At 38.6% G+C, this 15066-nt stretch overlaps 1 protein-coding gene across 1 annotated transcript in view; it reads right to left on the reverse strand.

Annotated features, from left to right (window-relative positions):
* CPQ (carboxypeptidase Q) overlaps positions 1-15066 on the reverse strand; it is a 151956-nt gene that overhangs the window by 103176 nt on the left and 33714 nt on the right. The window contains exon 4 of the mRNA XM_088149100.1: positions 8510-8717. Coding sequence (XP_088005226.1) covers positions 8510-8717 — 208 coding nt within the window. The remainder of the gene's footprint in view (positions 1-8509; positions 8718-15066) is intronic.

Here is a 15066-nt window from a genome sequence, read left to right on the forward strand (position 1 = left end):
CCCAAGAGTGAGTTCAATTGCTTCCAATGGGTCTTACTTCTGAATAAATATATATATATATAGGGCTATACTGCAAGCACGCTCAAACTTACAATATTCAAAGAAATTAAGCACCATTGAAACTGTGTTAAATTATAGCCTGAGAATGTAAACTCTGTGCAGCCTATACTTGATTCTACAAGGCACTACAAAGCCACAGACAAACCAGACACACTATAAATCTGCTTTCAGGTTTTCCTTTGATATTCCCAGAAACGTGCGTTGTCCATTTGAAGCATCAACTGGGAATGGACATGTGGGCGGAAACATCCTTAGAGCAAACAACCACAGTATTACTGTTAAATTAAAGAAACTTCTGAACAGCAATCCTAAATAAATGGAAAAGCATTGTTGGAACTCTACTAAGTACTTTACTGTTTCTTTCCCACAGAGAAACTATGACAACTGAAAGTAGCCACTCTCACTGTGGTAATTAAACTGTATTTTTGTCCATATGAGCCATAATTATTCCTTTAATTATAACACATACATTCCCATAGAAATGAAATACAATGTTCCTGGTTATTTCCATAAGATAACACACCAGTGCAAATACCGTAATAATAGTTAGTAACAAGGCTACCTAATTTAATGTTCAGTTTCTTTCTACAGAAATGGTTCTCCACCCTCAGCGGGCTTTTTCTCATTTAGGCTATGGCCTCTGGAATGGAAGTTGGAATGGAATGCTCAGTGATGTTCTGGCAGGAAGGAACACATACTCAGCTTCTGCAGGAGCAGGTCTCCACTGCCAACAGATTGGCTGCAAAAAAGGGGGGGGCTTAAAAGAGCAATCCCCAGCATCATTGCTACTGGATAGGAGCAGAACAAAAAGCCTGTACAAAAGGGCTTTGAACTGCAAACAGCCCTATTCTCCCAGATTTAAAAACAGTGGAGGCTGTGCAGGATGGGGAGGGACTGTCTCGGACTCAATCCTACCAAGACCGAGTGGCTGTGGGTATTTGGACCGCCTAGATCTGGAGATATTCCATCTTTGACCTTGGATGGTGTAGCACTTCCCCCTTCAAGGTTGGTATGGAATCTGGGTCTTCCTGGACTTGCAGCTCCTGTTTGAAAAGCAGGTGTCAGTTGTGGCTAAGAAGGCCTTTACACAACTCCATCTGGTGTGCCAGTTGTGTCCTTTCCTAGTTCGGGGGCCCTTCAGTCACTTATGACCTAGTCACCTTGCAGCTTGACTACTGCAATGGCCTCTACATGGGACTGCCCTTGAAGACCACCCGGAAGCTTCAACTGGTCCAGAATGTGGCAGCATGAGCAGTAATGGGCATGTCTCAGTTGCTGGTTGTTACAACCTCCACCTGGTTGTTACCTATAAAACCCTACATGGCACAGGGCCTGGTTACTTCAGGGACTGCCTATCTCTCATAGCATCTGCCCAACCAATTAGATCTTGCAGGATTGGCATGTTCCAGGTTCCTTTGATTAAACAACGTCATCTATTGGGACGTAGGAAATGTGCCTTCTCTGTAGCAGCACCTGTCCTCTGGAATGAGGTTCCCCCACTCTGTTGCTTAGAAGAGCCATGAAGACATTCACCCAGGTCTTTGGAGAAGGAAAGTGAGACCCCTTGCTACATCGTTTTGCCATCTTGTATCTTTATCTTTTATTGATTTTATTGTAAAAAATTTTTTTTGTTTGATTGAAAGTCATATGGATCAAGGAGTGCAAGAGGCCATTTCAGAGTTGCTCAGAGCTGCTCAGAGTCATTGGGAGTTGAGCAACATACAAGTTTAATAACAATAATTATTATGATTATGATTATATAAATTATATAGTTTATATAATATATTATTTATATAATATAATAAATAATAATTATAGGCACCTTAGGTACAATCCCAAAACATCTGGAGCACCACTTGAAGACCATTGGCATTGACAAAATCAATCACCATCAGTCAATTGCAAAAGGCAGCTTTACTTGGAACAGCTTATATCCTGTGATGATGCCTTTAATACCATCAAACAACAACATCTGCCTATCCCAGATCTTTGAGAAGGACTCAATAGGTGGATAAAAATGCCAAATCCAGTCTAAACATCTGGCTGACTATGCGACCAACCACAGTCGCACAGCCAGCCAGATGTTACACACACACATGACCTTCAGTGTTCATTTTTGTTCAGTTCCCATCCTATATAACTAAATACAATTTTAAAAGTCTGTTTTCCATGTTTGGTCATTCAATAAAGCTTTTGCCAAAAACAGATTCCAAGAATGAATTATTTTAGTCCAAAAAAGAAAAAGAAATCTGCTTCCATTTTTTGTGTCCAAAATTCCCTGTTAAATCAATAACTGACTTACAAAGGAACTTTGTGTACCGCATCTTAGCAACTTTATAGTTCACATTATTTCCTAAATTTCTTAATGTTAATATATATTCAGTCAACAACTTGGCTGGAAAGAAAATATATTTATCACAATTTTTTAAAGCTACACATAGAACCAGCTGCAGGGAAAAAAAAAATCTACTGACAGGGATTATATTTCCAAAAGTTTACAGAATTTGGCAACCTAATCTGGGGAATCTGTGTCTGCTCAGATGTTGCTCTATCCCTCACCACTGTCCATGTTAGCTGGGGATTCTGGGAACTATATCTGAAATGCTACAGATTTTCTATCTCTGATCTACTTGGCTATTCTGTGAAATGTGTTACACTACATGTAGAATAGCAGCCATCATCAAGAAATGGCTTAAATGTATTTGGCATGAAGATATAAACCCTCAAAATCAGAACAAAAACATGCAAAGGTTTATTCATTTAATGCTTCTCTAATTCCAAACACTGTGAACTCAATCTGTCAATATATTCCTGTATGTTTATTTAATACATATTCTACATGAAGCTCTCCTTGAAGAGTCTCTAGAAATGTCAAATGGTTCAAAATGCCATAGCTAGTATGTTAGTTTACTAGTTTTCTTCTCATGGAATCATATTATAGCAATACTGCAGACAGTTGAACTGGTTATCCAATTTTTCCCAACATGATTCAAGTTCTAACGCCTTAAATGGCTAGGCTCTGTAATGCCTTAGGGACTAGCTCCATCTGTGTCATTCTGCCCATTCTCTGTCATGGAAGAATGATTCAGCACGTTTCTCAGTAGTTACAGCAACATTATAGAATGCCTGTCCACACTGGCCTAGCTAAAATTTCCTAATTGTCAAACTGCATTTTATTCTGGCAGGTTTTTGTATGTCACAGATGATCTTTTATGGTTTGTTTTTAACAACTGAGACCATTTTCTTGATTTTACACTGTTGGTTTTACAAAACTGAAAATTATTAATGTTGTGCATCACCCTGACTGGTATGTTTGCAAATTATAATAAAATAAATGTAAATAAAATATCCATGTAGACTTACAAACACATAGCCCTGGATGAGATTATAACTGATGAATAATCTTCAGTTATAGTAGATGAAGAGTGAATGTATATCTTTGGACTACAGAGCAAATGTTTAGCTATGTTTGATTCTTGGAACTGGGGTTTATTCTAGCTCTAGTTAGCTAGTGGTAGTTATTCTAATTGGAGTTAGCTTATAGCCCAGGATGTTGTATTGTGTTCATTGGAAGGTATGCTGTATGTACTGGACATGGTAACATACTGCTTAATATCACCATTAGTAGCCCCTCCAATTATACAATAGGAAGCACTTGGAAACAAAACTACACAGATTTCAGTAAGGTATCTCTAATGCTAGTCTGGGAATAAATACAGAAATGCAAGAGGAATTCCCTACCCTTATTAAGGTAAAGTCTATTTCAGTGTTTTTCAAACTTGGCAACTTTAAGATGGGTTCTGGGAGTTGAAGTCCACCCATCTTAAAGTTGCCAAGTTCAAAAAACAGTGGTCTATTTGAATCCTTTGAAATGTTTCTTCCCATGTTTCTTCCACCTGGGCTGAGTTGCATTTATGAGATGAACTGCCCATGGACTCGCCTTCTGTCTCTTGAGTATTGATGTCTGCCCTTTCCATTCCTTTCACAGTCTCCCGCAATTTCTCATTTGCAAGCTTTCTTCCAAAATATTAAAAATAATCCCCTGAAATATTGTAAGAACTAAGTGATCTCATGCCCAATATCTTAAATGAGAATGTCATCCATGTGGTCTTTTTTAATTATAAAAATATTTGAAAAGCATACATTGCCACCTGCGGGCTTTTATACCCTAAACGGAAGCTTAGAAATCATACATATAAGCCACTCATGCTGACTTTCACTATGAAAAATATTTTGATAAAGTTTCCCTGTTTTAAACTTGAAACATGAAATAAATAAACCATACAAAGTGGGTTGTTCTCATATATAAGGCTGTGAATTACATTCAGATAATTTTAAAGCATGTCAGTTTTACTGATGTAGTTAAATCATGTTAGGGGAAATTCTATTATTATGAGAGTGGCAAATTACACAGCAAATCAGCCTATGCCACTGTGCTGGCAGTTTATAACCTGAAGTGCTCACCAACCAGGGAAAGCAAAAAGTCGCACTGAAAAATGAGAAATGTGTACAAATATACTGCAAATATGAAACAGCATAAAGCAAAATGTCATTTCTCTGCTACAGTGATGCTATACCTGTAGTAAAGCAGGACAGGCAGCCACATTGGGGCCTTCAAGAACAAGGGCCCCCCACTGGGGTCCCCCTTGCTACCCACCCCTCTGCCCATATATTTTTTGGAGAATTTCCAAAGGCCATTTGCACCTAGTTTTCATCACTGATCTAGTGCCAGTGGGGTTCCAGATGTGGCTCAGGGCTTCCCAGCTGAACCCAGCAATCAAAGGGAAAGAAGATCTAGGAACCCTTGACGAAGCCCTGGCTTGGTTTTTAGAAAACCCCAAAGCTACTATGTATACATTCTTGCCACTTTGAACAATCATTTTTCAACATTCACGACAGCCTTTCAGCAACCCAAATCATACATGCGGTAACAGAAAGATGGGTAAACAAATGGGATGAGGCTTTTCTGCTGAGCTCGTTACATGGAGCAGTGCCTTTTGGTTATGTAAGTTTTAAATGGGAATGATGTCATCTCAGAAGTGGCTGAAATACTACTAAAAACGGTTCATGATTTTTTAAAACAACGAATACGTGTCTGAAAATATACACGGAATTTATCTTTCAAGGAAATTTTAAATCGCAGTACTGAACTCTAAACCCACGCTCTAAATAGTTTTAGTGTTTTGATCTGTTCCAGCCTGAAGCAGGAATGCTAGAGAAGTCTGAGATCTGTCCTCCTTTACGAGAAACAGAAGTCTAGACGGTCTGGATTTCTGTGAGAACAACACACAAATCTTCTTGTTCCACCTCTTTTATGACATATGTACTTTCTTGAATATAACATGGGTTCTGTTTATGAAATCTAGCTTTAAAAGATTCAAGATATTACATGTTTATGAAATCTAGCTTTAAAAGATTCAAGATATTACATGCCCTGACCCTAAATAAATCCAGATCCTGAAATCAAAGGTGTTGTTGGAGGAGGTAACTCTATAGTATGGATTTTTGGTAACACTGTATATAAAATATTGGATCTCTACTATTTTCTAACAATTGTTTTTCCAGGCTGGTGTCCTGATCTGCCTTCAGCTGACTGGGAAGGAGGGGACTAATGCACCCAAAGGTAGTTTGTAAAACATACTGAGAAACAGGGTAGTAAGAAACAAAGGAGACAAACTTGATTCACACTAAGCCATATCATGGTCTGTTTGGCTTGGGGTTAGTATATTGTGTGAACTCATTTGCTGTGGTTTCTAAATCATGATTTATGGCTTAATCCCCGCTAACTGTAGGTTCCCCCCAAGATTCAGATGACCCCCCCCCGACCCTATTGGGACTTTGGAGGGCCCTGAAGACATGGCTCTTCACCCAAGCCTTTGGTGAAGATGACTGACGCCCCTTTGCTTCCTGTCCCTTGTCCCATCGGGGTTTGTTTTCTCTGCCATCTTTGTTTCTTTGTTTTGTGTTTCTTGTTTTGTTACTTGTTTTTAACAACAATTGTTTTTAACATTTAAAAACCATCCCAGAGTTGCTGGGAGTTGGGCAGCATATACATTTAATAAATTATTATTAGTTTATTCAATTAACTATGGTATTTATAAATTTTACGTGATTCCTTTAACAAGAAAAAAAATATAAAGGGGGGGGGAAACACATAAAGACAGAGAAAAGAAAAGTTGAAATAATAAAACCACCATGCTTCATCTAGGAAATCATTCTGCTTGCCTTATCCTTTACTGCAGAGAATAATTTTCATCAATCTATTGCATTACATCAATAAAGTGCCAGTTCAGAAACAAAAAGAAACACATATTCCCAGATTTTAATTCTGCAGTTGTACCATCTTTCCAAATTCAAATCTTTCTACTGCTCCCAGTGTCAGCTAATGTTGGTTTATTCAATGAACCATGGTTAAGCAAAGCATGGCTTAGTATATTGTATGAAGCCATTGAGTAGATCACCCTTTCTGCATCAGATTTTGCTTCTCACCAACGATGATCATATACCAAATGGTTAATCACTAGATTATGGTTGAGGGAGTGAAAGAAAGGAAAGCCACTGTCAACCCTCCTGAGAAGCTAACTCCACCAGGCTTGATTTCTCCTGAAATGGTCATCTCACCCCTTTAGTTTGCTTGAAGGAAAGCTTAAAATCCTTTTTGCATTGAAAACTGGTATCTATTGTTATTTTCCTTTCTTTATTCCATCTTTTTTGTACGGTGTATTTTTATATTCCAAACCTGAGGGCAAAGATTGCTTCTTCTTATTGACCTGAAAACTATACTAGGAGCATTTCAGGATGAAAGATAAATTATAATTGCTTTAAATCCAATTTCCAGGGCCACATGCAGCCCTCAAAAGATGTATGTGGCACCTTCAGTGCCTGCATTAGAATTTTTAATGTGACAGAAGAAGAAAATTATTAAATGCCATATATTATTAGCTGCATTTAATTAAATTAAGTCAAACTGAATTTGTTTTTGGTCCATCCAACTCATTGGCCTGGCCTGGCCTGGCCTGGCCTATTTTCTGGAGCGACACACCATTTAAAAGCCAAATGCATTTCTCATTCTGAAAGGAGTTGTGTAGCAACTCCTGATGATCTATCATCCTCAGAGCTGAATCAGCCACCCCTGCCAGAATTCAACTGTACAGTCCTTGCTGTACTAAATGATTACAAATATAAAGCAGTTCTTTTTAGGAGCAATGAAACCTAACAAGAAATTCATGAATAAAATAATTGCCAATCTAAATCTTTGATGATAAATCCAAAGTAAATGGCATATCAATTAACACCTCTTAAACTATGTTGAATAAGTTAATGGTCTCCTTCAAGTCCACCTCTTCTAGTGACTTCCTAGACAAGTCCATGTAGTTTTCTTGACAATAGTGCAGGACTTTCCCACTGTGTCCCTCCAGGATGTTTTTCTTTTCTTTTTTTTTTGACTCCTAACCTACAGCTCCTGCCTTCTCTGGACATGTCTCATCCAAGAACTAGCCAGGCCCAGCTCTGCTTAGCTTCCAAGATTAGACAAGGTCAGGCCCATGTTGCCACTGCTATGTTGAAGACCAGCTACAGCAACATGGAGAGCCAAATGGCTCTTGTGGGAATATTTACTGTCTTTATTTATCATACAATGCAATGTGGCTTTATTAGATATTAAAGTCATTTGGAAAATGTACCCATTCTGACTTTAAAAAGGATTCACTGAAGTACAACATTCGGGTGGTAAAAAGTAACAAAATCACTGCTTTCAAGTCCTAGGCAAAATTAAAAGAAGACAGCAATCTAACAGTCCTCAGCTATTATTGCAAAATTCAAATGGATGAAAGCTAGGCTAATTTTAGAAAGTTTCTAAAGCAAGGATAGTTCACTTCCCAGTTCAGTGTTTCTGTAATGAAACAAAAATGCAAGAAATGTTTGCAATACTGAGCATGTGTGAGATGCCCTGTATTTTATACTAAATCACAATAATCATTTTTAAAGTTTCATTGGTACACATGAAGAGGCATATGTGGCAAATTTGGCTCTTCCTTTTTGATAAAAAGAAGATAAAACACCATGTTTATTAATCTTCTCTCAAATATTTAGCATACGGGTCCTTGGACTGGCGTTCCCAACTGGAACTGATGACTGGGAATTCTGGTAAGTGATATTCCAATAATATGTGTCGGGTGTTACACTGAAATACGCTGCCATGTTCTTTTTCTTCTCTTAAATGGTCTAGTCAAGTCTAGAGACCCACTCACTGACTGCTAGATCTGAGAATGAAGCCACAGGGGGGAAAAGCACTCTATGGAATTAACTCTTCGTGGCTAAGCAATTTTGTTATTCTAATTTTTAACATCAGACCTCAGTGTATTCCAGTGATTCTGAAATCATGAGACTAGTTAATCTCAGTGGAATTTTCAGTTTGTTCCCAACCATGAAATATACAAATGTCACTCACCTGCTCAGGGTATTTACTGCCTGTTATTTCAGCAACTGTGTTAAAGGAATCAGCATCAGGATATGTTTTGGCTCCCATTTTCAGAGTTACAACTATCTTAGTGCCCCGGGAGAACAACCGGGCCATCAGTTCCGCATCTTCAATAGCAATGCAGGCGGTGGGGATCTTGGGCACATCTGATTCATATGCTTGCATTCCAGTATGTGGGCTGTAGAAAAAAGCACAGTAAGCATGTTACCTTTGGGTTCGCATTTTGAAGGAAGGTCATCTGAGCTTTTCGGATCAATGTGACACTTGATTAGGGATAATCTTGGGTTATTTCTTGTGGGATAGCATGTTGTGCAAATCCAACCATGTGTTAATTTGTTATTCAGTGTATTTCATAAAGCCAGACAATGGATTAATTCAGTACCCAATTAGGTGTGTTATGTCAACATAACCTCATAGTTTGTTAGTTTATTAATATCTGAGTTTGTTGAAGGAGCATCTGCCGTGCACTGATTAAATCTAAATGCATTTAAAGTTGAATAGACTAATCCTTTGGTAGCAAATGTGAGTGAATAGGCCCCATAGCTGATGCCACCAATTAAATTAATCAATGTTCTGCAGAACAGTTTATTCCATCACAAGGTCATCAGGTTCCTTAAAGAAAACATTAATATTGTCATATAAGCTGTCCATCCAGAGTTTAACTTCTGGATGCATTTCAGAATAGGCTTTCAGTTAGCAGCAGAACTCAATCTAGACTGAAGCCAGCAGCAGAAGTGCTGATCTACTATAAGGACTTTGTGATTTCTCTCCACCAAGGGCAGATACAGTAACAGGAAACTCCTGACCTCTGGACATCTAGTAGCCATACTATATAATAACACCACCCACGCAGTTGTGCAGCTTTCCCAATCTCCTGCCTTCCAGACATACTGAGTCTACAACTTCCAAAACCTGATTTTGGAAACTACAGTAGTGCTACCCAGCCTGGTCCATCCAAAATTGTTTCTGATGGCTTTTACCAGATCATGATGATTCTTGCTGGGCTTAGGTATTGGTTTCCATAGTGAAAGGGACTGCAGACATAGAACTATCATACTTCCTGCAAAATATATAAAAAACAGGGCCACTAGTTGGCAGCAAGGAGAAAACCCTAACTCTGCTCCCCTGTAGCGCTTATTGGAATGATTGCAGCCCAGATCTTGCAGTCCTAATTTAAAGTGTTTTAAAATTATTATTGAAAGAAGATGGGAATTATAAATATAATCTTATGGAAATTGAAGCTCATCGTAACTTGGAGAAGTAACAGGATGGCAGAAAACTATTAGAAAAATGCCAGAATACAGATGAGAATCTTAACTAAAATCAAAATGAGAGAGGGAGGACATCTTTACATGTCTGAGTTATACGTGCTTCGTAAAGTTGGCCTAAATAATGGGAATATGAAAAATTTTTGTAAGAGGTTATCCATAGCAAATGATGTTTTGTTTCTCAGAAGAAAACTGGCCCCCAATACTTTATATAATCATGTTGCTTCCATAAATGAAAGCAATTGAAAATACTCAGTGGTACAAAAGTTGTAATTGGGCTAACCCCTACCTGTGGTTTCAGAACATTTGTGCCCTTTCCTTGATCGGAAGGCCCATCAGACAGTCACTCATGCCCTGGTCACCTCACGATTGGATTATTACAATGCACTCTATGTGAGGCTGCCCTTGAAGACCACCTGGAAGCTACAGCTGGTTCAAAATGCAGATGTGCAAGCAGTAATGGGCGCTTCTTGATGTGCCCATGTGTCACCATTGCATTGGCTGCCAGTTGGCTTCCAAGTGCAATTTAAGATGCTGGTTATTACCTATAAATGCCTGTATGGCGTATGGCCTGGTTACCTGACAGACCATTTGTCTCCAACTGTATCTGCCTACCAGAACACTCCAGCTGAGTGGGTATGCTCCAGGTCCCCTCCAGTAAATGTTGTCATCTTTTGGGACTTAGGAAGCATACCTTTTCTGTTGCAGCCCCCACCTTCTGGAACATTCCCCCAGAGATAAGGACAGTGCCCTCTCTCCTGGGGTTCTGGAAAGCCTTGAAAACCTGGCTTCGTCCCAGGCCTAGGGTTGATTTTTTTTTTTTTTTGGTTAATGGCCCCTGTTTTGTTTTGTGGGTTTTGTTATTACAGCATTTTAGTCCAGGCTGCCTGATGAGTTAATATCTTTAGCTATTTTGATGTGTTTTTTAGTTTTGTGAGCTGCCCAGAGTCCACTGGAGTTGGGTGGCCAATAAATTTAAATAAATAAAGGTGTAGCGAGCCATTCCAAGATGTAAGTAGAATTTAACTTCATTTAAATATAAATTAAATCAATGAAGTTAATATAATAATTTTCTACCTCCATTGGTTTAATAACTTTCTCCTGTCATATTAGAAATTACAATTTGTGGCAACTTTAGGAGAAATTCTAGACATTCAGGGGCTGCCATGCACATGAAATGTTTAAGATGAATTCTTCAGATGCAAGGCCAAATGATTATGTATATAACCCAATGGCATCCTGGGTGGGATGGGGGTGTCAAAAAAGTCATGGTAGTCATGACCATGAGATCAAAACCCAGCTCTTTTGTGTTTGTGATGTCAACACACATACAACAGGGGCACAGCTTCAATCACACAGTTGTGTCTACCATCTTGATTTCATTGATCCCCCTCCCCCTGCAGAGGCCTCTGTGTAACCCACATTATGGCCTTTCTAGTAACACTGGAACAAGTTGGCAATCACCAGTAACTCAGGACAAAGCTTGCAGGTCGTGAGTAGCTGTCTGAATCCAAATGTTGCTTTCTGATATGTTCTATTATTGAATCAACCCTATTGACTTTGATGTAATTTGGAAGAGAACAAATCAGACTGGAAAATTATTTTGGGATTTCCCCCCCCTCCTTTTTTTGCCCTGGGACAGAACTTTCATATTTGAAATGCATCAGATATCAGCTTGGCAATAAATCATTTTCTACACCTTTGTCATACAAGATGCAAGCAGAATCTAAACTTGGGGGAAAAAATCCAAGGGGGAAAAAGTTTATCTTTATTTCTGTATCTGAAATATATCTTTAAACAGAAACGGGAAGTAAGTTTGCTTTTTTCTAGATTGAAGGACTGAAATAATATTAATTCTCCACATTCTATACACACTAAAATTCCATATACAGTGACCAAATAACAGAACTCACTACCTCAAGAGAGTTATCTTGTGACTAAGTTTTGTCCCCTTAAGGTACTTTGAAATACAGACACCCCCCCATAAGTATATTTAAAATTAGTGACAAAAAACAGAAAGAGAAAATTCTACATATACCATCCTATTTTCCCAGAATCATGGAATTTGAAGATTACAAATTTATACGAGTGCAAAAATGGCAAACTCTTGGTTCTTTCAGTATAAATTTTAGAACTGCTTTTCATGGAGAAACATAGCTAGGATTGCTTTTTAAGTCCCCTGGAAAATAGCACCTTTAGTTACACACTATCTCCAGAGGAAGAAGAATTTATACATTTTGAAGAGGAGCTCTGCAATTAGAGAGCCCAAACCTCTCCAATCACAAGGCTTGTAATTTGACATTTTATCCAAAATTACTTTTCACGTTTGTAGTTATACAGACCAGTGTTTCTCAACCTCAGCAACTTTTAGATTAAGAGACTTCAACTCCTAGAATTCCCCAGCCAGCATCTTAAAGTTGCTGAGGTTGAGAACATAGCTTTAGATGTAATGATCATTTATGCTTTCTGCTAGGCTAATGTACCTGTGAGCTTCACCTATAAGAAAAGTAAGCTTGCCATATGTGGGCTGGAGAAACCTGGACAATCACTAGGTGGCAGGAACAGTTAGTTTTCTTCTAGTGGTTGTCCAGATCCTTGCAGCCCAGATATGGTTTACTGATACAATTTTTAGCCTGATGAAGAGTTCTGGAGAAGCCAAAAGCTTGCTTACTCTTTTGTGCCATTCTGGTTCTTCTAATAAAGGTATTGACCAATAATGGCTTTTGGATTAGGTCTCTAAAGACCCCTGGAATTACCTATGATGCCTTCTAAATATTCTGGATTACAATTCTCAAAACTACAGTATTTGCCATATATACTTTGTCTCTAGTATCTACGCCAAATATAAGAACATTGCACAGTAAGAGATGATGACAGTGTCTCAGAATTAAAGCATTTGTATTGTTTTTATTACAATTCAGAATGGAATTATCTAACTTATGATAGATCCATGCTGGACCTTAGCTTCCCAATTTGGTACTTTAGAAGAAAGCTAGAAATATATTTTATATGGCCAAAAACATTGATACTGCATGAGCTTCCATTGACCTTTAACCCCCTGTAATCAATGCTAACACAATGCATTTCCATCATTTCTGCCAACTCCTTTAAATATTTTAGTGGAGTCTTAAATCCCCAGCATGGACACACCACATGTGAAACACAGCAATGCTGGAAAAGATGAGTAAATGGAGGCTCAGTAAATTAACAAACTTTATTCCTTAATAAAGCATCAAAACATTACTGCTTTGGAACAAGTGCAATCAACAGAAACAAAGAACTGAGACCTTGAAGAAGCTGGCAGCTTACGGACTCCCTGTACAAACACAGAGCAACATAACTCTCCTTTATTACTTTGGACCTCTAATTTGGAGACATTTTTGAAGATCTGGCAAGACATTTGATCTACAAACATTTGGAGAGAAAAAGCTATTGGAGAAAAAGCATACTGAGTGTATTAATTAGAAAACGGCTTTAGCTTTGCTTGTTATGTCTGATTATGGGGATTGTAACTGAGGTTTCAAGGACTGTGTGGCATGTTGGTATGATTAGCCTTATGACTTCAGTATTGTCAGATTTCCACTGTTGCCATGTGAACAAAACAAGAGCGAAACCAAGCAAAACAAAATAGATTAATCATAAAAATGGCAACAGTCAGCAGAGACAGGTGTGAGGGAGTGAAGTTGGGATGGCTGTTTGTGTCTGGGAAAAGTAGCTGCAGCCAGGCAGAGATGCTCCTCACCCCATTTCCCTCATACAGCCATTCATTAACTCAACAAGCATCTAGGCCAGCTTCCAGCTACTATCATGACTGAGCCACACCCTGGTGTTTTCAAGGACTTGCCAATGCCCAGAGGCAGCCTCGCCCCCACCCAGGCTCTTAGAGCGGGGAGGTGTCTGTAGGAGGAAAGAAGATAAGCCAACAGCATACAGACAGGGAAGCGGAGGCGAGGTCTGAAGGTTGGCAGTATTACAAGCAGGCGAGAGGACTGTCATTCAACTGTCAGGATCACAAGTTATGGTGAGCAGCATATCCTGGTGGGAGTCCTGCCTGGAGCTTTGCTGGGAGTTTGGCAGCAGCTAGAAGAGGATCAACTAGAGTAACGACGTTTGGAAGGAGGCAAAGGTTGTATGGCACTTTACAGACTTACAGGCTTTTGCTTGAACTAAGTATTAAAGGACTGCGTATTAAAGACAAATTCACATCGCAACATCACTGTGCAAGTCCTTGATGGGTGGAGAGCAATAATCTGTTGTTGGGGAAGGTGTGTGCTGCAATAAAGCATTTTGTACAGATTTGCTACACTGTGGCGTCCCCAGCCCTTGGAAAGCAAAGAACCCTCACGCTTCCATGAAGAATCATTTATTCACTACTTTAAATGGGCTAAATACCATCTGTACTGTCTTGTAATTTATATCATTCAACAGAGTATGGGTTGCCTATCCCTCAAACATTCAGTAATTGCATGAGGATGAATTAAGACCTGGGATTTTTGATAGATTTGGAATTTTACCTTCCAAAATATGTTTTTTCAATTATTCCTTAGAAAGTTTGTACTAATCTTAAAAAGGAACCGCCACAACAAAAAAATATAGCCAAATATTACCAAATATATGCAACAGACGGAAATTTATATACTCCAAAGAATCTAAGAAATGTTAGATAAAGATCCCTACCTTGGATTTATTATTTCTAAATTGACATCTCAACTTTCTTTATGTTTGACATTTTCAGTGTTTATCTTCAATATAGGACATAAAATTCCTCTTGTAGTATAAAGAGCTTTTATTAATACTAGGCAGTCAAGAGAAAGATTCAGAAAAAGAATTTATATCCTCTTTTGCTTAAGGTTTAGACTTATTTTTTCCCAGTCTTCCCAACAGGTGTCAGCTATACAGTAAACTCCTGGTTAAATTTAAATGCCCTGGGAAAACTGTGATTCAGTGGAACAACAGCTTGGATGACAAATGGTATATTACAACAGATGGCAGTTGCTGAAAGTGACAGCATCCAAAGCCCGTTCTGGGTTTTCTGTGTTCAGGTTTATTTACCTCTTCAGTAATTATTACAAATCTAAACCAATTTGCATACAACTAATCTTTATAGTTTGTACATATCAGAGAGTTTATTGGCAATAGAGCTAATCTGGTCTTCTGAAAACAGACAACTCACTCTGTACAATTCCCCCCCCCCCCCAGAAATTGGATCATTTTTTCTGAATCCTTTTTAAAAGACATTCTTACTGAATCAGGAAAGCA

This window comes from Python bivittatus, unplaced genomic scaffold (assembly GCF_059951505.1).
Source record: "Python bivittatus isolate LINGU-HERP-01145 unplaced genomic scaffold, Pbiv_v1 ctg000590_np1212, whole genome shotgun sequence".
NCBI classification, from domain to species: domain Eukaryota; kingdom Metazoa; phylum Chordata; class Lepidosauria; order Squamata; family Pythonidae; genus Python; species Python bivittatus.